General features: G+C 38.6%; 1 protein-coding gene across 2 annotated transcripts; it reads right to left on the bottom strand.

Moving 5' to 3' along the window:
- Positions 1–237: 237 nt before the first annotated feature.
- On the bottom strand, positions 238–7,760 carry LOC127782442 (uncharacterized). 2 transcript variants are annotated; one of them, XM_052309627.1, is made up of 10 exons: positions 7,557–7,750; positions 7,293–7,415; positions 6,368–6,488; positions 6,065–6,193; positions 4,728–4,837; positions 4,469–4,652; positions 3,445–3,636; positions 2,380–2,601; positions 2,104–2,290; positions 238–768 (listed from the first exon to the last, which is right to left on the bottom strand). In XM_052309627.1, the coding sequence occupies exons 1-10, from the start codon at positions 7,580–7,582 to the stop codon at positions 674–676; spliced, it is 1,389 nt and encodes a 462-aa protein (XP_052165587.1). In that variant the 5' UTR covers positions 7,583–7,750; the 3' UTR covers positions 238–673. The 2 variants fall into 2 exon arrangements, with proteins under 2 accessions (XP_052165587.1, XP_052165588.1); XM_052309628.1 differs by lacking the exons at positions 238–768; positions 2,104–2,290; positions 2,380–2,601 and adding an exon at positions 2,653–3,347 and having other exon boundaries at positions 7,557–7,760.
- Positions 7,761–8,424: the final 664 nt, after the last annotated feature.

Here is an 8,424-nt window from a genome sequence, read left to right as displayed (position 1 = left end):
CAACTGAACGGAACGGATGAATATTATTAATGCGTTTTAGCGTTTACGTGCTTAATTACTGACTGCTCTCGTGTCAATCCTACAAAACAAACGTCAGTTTGGGCACGAGATTTCGGTGCAGCATACTAGCTACATCCATTCGTTCATCGAGTTACCTGCATGCTGACAAGTAGGCAAACTACCATTGATATTATTAATCTTGGAGTAAATCAATTCATTAATCTCAGAAATTTAATCTAGCGCATAGCCATCATAATATACAGGTCATGGCAAGAACATCTGAAAAATGGCATGTTTATGGCCATAGCGTACAGTCTCACAACATAAAAAAAAAAAAAAAAGATCATTCACTGAAAACAGAGCTGATTTTGCGACAATAAATTCCACCCACATGGCCCTTGAAGATGTCAATAGCATAATACTTTACAGTATGGTAGCTTTTTAAGGATCTTGGGGAGAAAATGCCGCCTGGGGTTGGGAAATGTTTTCGCTATTAAAAGGAAAACGCTTCACTTCCGAAAAGCTCCCTTGGTCAAACAAACCATACAAACTAATTCTTTGGTGGCAATGCTTTTCATGCCTTTTTCTTGGCTTCTTGTCCAGTTGGTGATATTGCTCATCATCCAATTCCTGGAATGAAATTGAACTACTTTAACAAATTTGTGACTGCCTTTTAACCCTCTTCCCAGTCAATTTCATCTTCTTCATCACCAGATTCTTGGGCTTCAACATTCAAATCTGCCAGTTTGTATGTCTCAGCTGTATTCCCTGCATTAGTTCAAAAAATTAGACATAATACTTGATAAAAGGACATCTTCAAATGTCTAAAGCATATAATCAAAAGCAGACACATCAAGGATAAGAAATATGTAGCGTATGAACTTCCATCGAAATATTCCAAAAGCATATGCCAAGATGAAAGGCCATATGGATAGGATGCCCCAAACCCACCCACCCAACACATGCATATATAAAATTGTGTTAACACATCAACATTGCAAGAAATTATGGCAGTCTTACTAAGATGAGTCATGATATGGCTATTAATCTATTATATCAGCGAATAAGTGAATAGTCAGAAATATTAAGTCAGTTCAATGTTGCAGCTTTGATAAACATAGAATTAAGATCCAAGGCAACGTATCCTATGTGCACAGTCATCCTAGTAAACTCACGCACTCACTCAATCTGGACCCTTCAATTTCAATCCTAAGGATAAGAACGAAAAGTGGTGTTTTTTCACAAAACCGCACGCTCCACTCTGGTAAGTTTGCACATAACCCCTTTGTTCTTTTCTCTCTTTTCATGTCCAGGTCCAAAGCTTCTTCCCAGATCTATCTGCGTTGTCTCCTCCCGCTTCGTGTGGCTTCCACAACGATTCAAATCCTCTAAGCAAGTACACGCTTGACCAAGCCAAACTAAAGCTGTTGCATTCAATTAATAGGAAAGATGCTTCAATCACCTCTCAAACCCGAAAGAAAGGGAGACAATGCTGCTAATCACGGGCTTGCTTTTTGCTATATGGAAGACTATAAGTATTAGTCGAAGAATGGCACCGTGGCATCAACGAACATCCGTCATCTGATCGGCCTCTCTCGTATGTGCCATATATAGCTAGCTACAAACTAAGAGGCAATGGCAATGTCGCGACTGATTCCACTGCTGTGAGAGAGATAGAAATTAATTTGTAGGATTAGGATTAACTTAATGTTAGGACGAGAAAGAGAAGAACATGGACAAAGGGAAACAGAAGGATCAAAGAGTGTGGGCTGTATTTGAGATGCCGTCGGTGCCGCACTAAGAGGGGCGAAGTGGAAGGAGGAGGTTTCACCGTTTCAAAGACAGATTTGGGAAGAAAGAAAGATAGAAAGGAGAAGCCTGAACCTGGACATAGACGGAAGAGGAGAGAATAAAACTAGGGGTTATATGCAAACTTACTAGGGTGGTGTGGGCAGTTTTGTGAAAAAGTACCACTCTTCATTCTTATCCTTTGGATAGAGATTAGAGGGTCTGGATTGAGTGCATGAGTACACCAAGATGACTGTGTGCATATGATACATTGCCTAAAAGATCAATTTACTGTTATTACAATCATAAATTTACCTGCAGGTTGCTCTTCTTCCCATTCAACACCCTCATCATCATCCTCTCGTTTGGATTTCATGCCCACCTGCCGTTCAGAATGAGACGCAGAAGCAAATGTATCCCCTTCCTGCTGTATCTTCCTTTTCGCTTCTTCTTCGTCCTGTCTTTTCCTTAAGGCCTCATAATAAGCCTTTATGTATTCATCCTACACAATAAAAGAATAACATAAGTATCTCTGAACAGAAAATAAATCTTAAAAGTAAAATCAGATTTTATGTTCATTCCCAAACTGACCTGTATACTCTTCTCATCTTCTTTTGAGTCCTGTTTTTTCTCATCCTTAACTTCTGATTTTTCATCTAGATTTGATGAGTTACTGGTCTCTCCTCTTTGTTCTTTTGTAAGATTCATACCTTGTTTGATCATCCATGGAGGCAAGACTTTCAGCCCATTACCATTTGTACCTGATTCAGCACCTTCATCTTTTACACCGGTGCCAGACAATGCAACTTCAACCTGAAAAGAAAAATAAGTAAAAAGCATGATTAGATCAAGGCATGATTGAAAATGTATGAAAATGTACCGAGTATCATCTATACAAGACAGGAGACGTTCATGTGTAAGCACATATTAAACACACATGCATTAGTAAGGATTAACAAATAAACACATCGCATTATTTTACAGAAGATCAGTAATACTTTTCTTAAAGAAAACAACAATCCTTGCTAAAATTCGAGAAGAAACTATGTTAGATTTGATTCAGAGTTCTTTTTAGTAAATTTCACTAAACTACAGGTACTTCGCACAATCTATCACAAAATTACAGATTTACGAACTTGTCTCACAAAATACAGATTTCGTGTTTCCGTTATCACAAAACTACAGGTTTTAGTCTTGGGGAACATATCCTATGCACACAAGCTTCTCGTGCACACTCCGTGCACACTCAGTGCACACGAACTAGCAAATGTCACGAAAAATTCTACAAAAAATTGTACACATATTTCGAATAGTATTACACCTACATGTGAAATTTTATCTTCAAATTCATTATATTTTAGCCGTAATAAAAAAGACAATTCTGACAGATTTTTACCCTTAAAACTGTCAGATTTTTCACTTTTTTTGTTATGGCTAAAATATAATGAATTTGAATATGAGACTTTGTAGATATGTGTGCACGGGAAACTTGTGTGCATAGGATATGTTCCCTTAGTCTTGCCCGTTAGATCCACCATCACCTGACATGTTGGACCCACCTACAATCTCAGGAAGCTTCAAGACGCACCATTGTTGATTGCATACTAATAAAAAATCAAACAATACTAAAAACTACTATTATAAAAATAATCTTACCTTTGTCTCTCCGAGGTATGGCATTGGTGTACCATACTGCCCTTGTGGGTTCCTAGACGAGTCAGCAGCACTAGGGTCAGCAGTTCCAAAAGCACCAATGTTAGCTCTTTCCCATGATTGTAGGCTCCCAAACTCAGGAGCAGGAAGATCCTTCACCCTATTAAGTTGTGCTTGCAATGGCTTCAATTGTTCCTGAACCAAATATAACAAAGTTGTAAAAAAAATAAATAACACCAAACTCCAGTAGATCAAGACTAACAAACATAAATTTCCAAATTAGTACAAAAATATTGACAGACTACTACTCATTATCAGCAAAAAAGAAAAGACTCTTCACTAAAAAAAGGGCACATCGTTTTAATCCAAAAGATCACAATACTAAATTTCTCATCCAAAAGAACTGGTTGTCTACCGCATTAAAGTATTTGTTGAATAGACTGAAACAGCAAGAGATTTTTATATTGAACTTTAAGCAGATTGTAGACACATCTACAATCATAAGTTGTATAAGCAAACCAGTGAAGCAACAGTGTTTAGATGGTACTGTGAAATATATCATGGTATCTGTTAAAGTTGAAACTAATGTATATTTAATTTCTGTAGTTTATAGCAAAGCATTAACAACTCTGAAGTAGAACTCACGATGTAAACTGTCCCATAATGGGATGTACATATAAGTGTTACTAACATGGTCACCTATTCATGTCTGATGAGCATCTAGCATACTAATGCATGCAAGTAATTTTCTCCAAGCAAAAACTCGTAATGAAGAAACAAAAAGAATAATTTCAACAGCATCCAGAAAGACCACAAGCAGATAACTTACTATATTTCCTGTTGTGCCAAAAAAAAAAGCATGGAATCATGGCCTAACCAACAGTATGATTGCAGATTGTAAATCAAAAACATTTTGTCTTATTCTGCACTAGTTGAACCATTATATATATAAGTTGCATTAAAAGTGCTTAAAATTGAATGCTCACAAGAAAATGTTCTTAGCATTGTAAAATAAAAATATAATTACATCGATCCTTTGCTGCATATCCTTTAGTTTCTCACGCCGGCGTTTTCTTGCATTATCATCACCATCTCCCATTTCCTCAGAAGCAAGCTTGTCACTCTCTGCAACTAGCTCACCATTGCAATTTTCGCAATGGAAGTACTCATCGGTGTAGCTTATAAGCTGTAATGCATCGAAGGCTGAATACCTGCATATTGTAAGACAAGGTTAAGTAACTTGATTTTGTGCCTAGCATCAAAAGAACTATAATTGTACCTAGTACCTTTTCTTACAGTTAGGGCATATATAGTGTTGGATTGTATTTCTGCTGTCCAATTCATCTTTCAACTTTTTCTTCATGCGATGTATCCGATACCTTACAACATCACAGATCTGTGTTTCAAAAAAAATGCATCTTATCAAACACGATTCAAATATGATGACAGAATAAGATGAAAGATGAATGAGAATGATTAGCTTTTGTAGTTGTAGTCCTCAACAGATCAAAGACCTTCATTACTTCAAACAATAAAATAACTCAAATACTTGCAACATAGAAGTAAACAAAAACTACAAACGTAGTAATATTGTAAATGCCATTAGCAGCATGCACAAAAGTGTGGTAAAGTCAATTTAATGGATATGTATGACAAGGTTAACTTGTATGTTATGTTATATTGTTTATACAAACTAGTTCATAAATTGCCATTCAACCGAAATTTATGATGCACAATTGATCTAAACAATCCACAAAAATAGTTTTTGTTAGCACATGTTTCTTATGTTTGGTTTTGTGTCTCTAGAAACAAGTAGAAATGAATATAATCACCACATGAACCAAGTAGGCCTTGGTTATCTACAATTGTACTGTTTCTTAGAGTACTCCATTGTCTATTCCATATTGCCGTTTTGTCCTAAGTCAAACTTCTCTAGCTTTGACCAAGTTTATAGAAAAACGCACTACCATCTACAACATCATATTAGTTTCACTACATCCACCATAAAATATGCCTTGATAGTGTTTATTTGGTATTATAAATGTTAGTTAGAGAAGTTTGACTTAGGAGAAAACTAAAACACCTTACAAGATGGAACAGAGGGAGTATTATGCAACTTATTAGGTTCCTAATGGCGTGGATTCAAATTGTAGCAACTACACCAAAAATTCGAATAAATGAATCTATGATTATGAGAGAATGACATTTATAGGAGTTACTACAGCCAGATTACACACGAAGAAACTGTATTTGCATATGAACCCTGATGATGAAACACTGATTTTCTAGTACATGCAAGCAATATCTAAATGTAAAAAATCTAAAGAAAATTTATTATCCACAATGTTCACACACCTTGACTCGGAATAAGTGATTGAACATTAAACAGTATTCAACCCCCATAGGTAAAATATGCTAAACCACACTAACTTTTCAACACTTTGCATGGGTATCCTGAAATAACAGTATCCCACTCCCTGGCATCTACACTAAACTCGTCCTTATTAAAACATTCTAGAAAAGGGAAAGAACAATTTACTGGCCCTATATTGTGGAGGGAATGCCTTCAATCTGAATGGTATTTATCATGAAAAACATCTAGATAAAACCAGTGGATAACTACCTGTGCATAGTCCAAGCAACAGTACGAGTGGGTATGCATCTTTACTTTCTCTTCTCCCTCCTTGGTAATTGATTGACCATCACCAGCAGCTGCAGCTGCTGCACTGTATATTTTTGCTCCTTTTGCTGACTGCAGCAACAAAGTAAAAAAATTAAAATTAGAAAAGGAAAATGAACCACAACAAAAATATTTTTCATTGGGTCGCAGGAGATGTCAGTTAAAACATGTCCATCCCTATAAAACGAAAAAGACAATGGAGATATAGTGGAACTTCAATAATAATAGCCGCAATAAAAAACTAACCTCCTTCCGGTGATCTCGTGTCACTAGTTTCTCTTCTTCAAAGAATCGGAGGATACGGCGCAATTGCTTTGAGTGGAGTTTCAATGCCTTAGCCAAATCCTCCTCTCGAACCCATTGGCGTCTGGTGGTGGAAAAATATTAGCTTTTGCATAACTTCAGAGCCAAAAACCATTTTATACCAAGACAATGTAATTTGCATAAAAGGCATCAGTTGATAGTATCAATGTGTATGGAAAAGAAGGCACAAATAAGTGGATGGAAAACATGAGGACTAATAAATAAAATTAACAATCCATCAAACATGATGTAGCTGAAGTGCTGAGGTCCAGAGACTTGTGGATAAAAACTTCTTAAGAAAGAATGTTTTATAAGGATTTAGACATTTCATTCGTTGGCTCCAATCTACATGTCTTAACAACCAAGAAAAGAGGACATCTAGGATTTTATCCTTGATCCATTAGTAAATTTGCAGTTCCTGAGTACAGAATTCCTTAACAATTGTTATCATCTTTAACCTCCAATTTTTTAAAAAAAACATATAAAACCAGTCAAAGGAAGAAAGAGTCAAAACTCAAATAAAATTGCTGTGGCACATCACTGTTAAATTTAACTACAACAGTCCAATTGGGGGAATTCTGGTTCATGCAAACACCTCCACCATTTTCATCCATCGAGGATAACATCACCCATCGAGATGTCCCTAAGCAGCAGCAACAATATCATCTAAGTGTGCTCATTAGAAGTATCCAATTTATCAATTCATTTCCGGATGGACCCAAATGAACTGTGTTCTACTAACTCCACTCGCCCCTCACGATCCTACCAACAGAGGAAAACCCCCGCCTTCAACCCAGACCTAGGTATACGAATTCGCGAACACAGAAATTCTCCCCCCACAGAATCTTCAGGAAGCAGACCCAATCACCTGGTGAGCGCGTCGAGGACGACGACAGCCATCCCCCGGTTGTCCCCGCGGGAGGTCTTGGGCTGGTTGTCGCCCTTCATCGAGATGTCGTCGTAGAAGGCGCGCGCCGCCAGCCTCACCAGCCTGCATCATCATCATCATCAGCGGGCACGATCGGCCGAGGTCAGCGACGAAAAGCAGGCGAGGGTGGGGGCACATCTCATCACCCCCCACCCGCTAGGGTTAGAGTTTCCAGGGCCCGTGCGAAACGGAGGGGGGACTCACCGGTTGAACGGCTCCATGGAGCCCATCGCTGCGGAGGAGGAGGAGGAGGCCGCCTGGGGAGGTTAGCGCGTGGTGGCGGGGAGGCCCCTCCCCGCCGGATCGGGACGGAGCTCGCTCTGGCCGCCGGTCGCCGCCGCCGCCGCCGGCGGTTGGACCGCAGGGGGGGAGGAAAGGGAAGGGGGAATGGATTATTCAGCCGTTCGGACAGATTAATTTTGCATTCGTCTCTCGAGCTCTCGGCACTTCGGCAGGGCACCGTCAATCGGTTGGGCTTTGGGCTGCTTTGGTTATGGGCTCCTTCGGATGCTGTCAGAGATAAAAAAAAATGGATTAAGTTCACCAGCCAACATAATCCTCAATACCAGAAATCTTCACCCCTAAACTATACAAAACCGTACAATTTAGGTCCCATAGCAGTATGGATGCACGGTTTCACTGACGTGGCATCCTAGTCAGCAAAATTAAAATAAAAAAGATTGTGGTGCATGCGTCTTTATCTCTTTTCTTCCCTAGCAGCTAGGGGTGAAAATGGGTCGGGTTCAGTCGGATCTCACCCTTCCCATATCCTAACCCAAATTTTATAATCGGAATCAGGTCGGACACGGATAGTATCGAGTACGGATACAAACTCAGATAATGTCGGTCCATTTACCCATAAGTCTACTTCTCGATGACGTCCGATTGATTGTTCAGTTATTTTCTGTCGATTCTCCTCCGTTTACGTAGCAATCTCTGCAAACAAAAAAATATTCAAAGTACAAGTGGAAATAGATTATTCTAAAAATAAATATGCATTGCAAGTATAGCTAGTTCTCCTTTATTTCAATTATATTAACGGTCAAAATTGGTCTATAATAACCATCAACAT

Source organism: Oryza glaberrima, chromosome 8 (genome assembly GCF_000147395.1).
Source record: "Oryza glaberrima chromosome 8, OglaRS2, whole genome shotgun sequence".
NCBI classification, from domain to species: domain Eukaryota; kingdom Viridiplantae; phylum Streptophyta; class Magnoliopsida; order Poales; family Poaceae; genus Oryza; species Oryza glaberrima.
Note: the sequence above shows the minus strand (reverse complement) of the source record. Positions and strands in the feature narration are given on the sequence as shown.

Bases quoted from the DNA above. Each gene is read 5' to 3' on its own strand.
- LOC127782442 (XM_052309627.1), bottom strand. From the start codon at position 7,582: ATGGGCTCCATGGAGCCGTTCAACCG. The intron at 6,194-6,367 runs GTTAGTTTTTTA...TTGTTGCTGCAG, and splicing joins CACGAGATCACCGGAAGGAG to TCAGCAAAAGGAGCAAAAAT. The intron at 769-2,103 runs GTAAATTTATGA...GAACTAATGCAG, and splicing joins GGAAGAAGAGCAACCTGCAG to GGAATACAGCTGAGACATAC.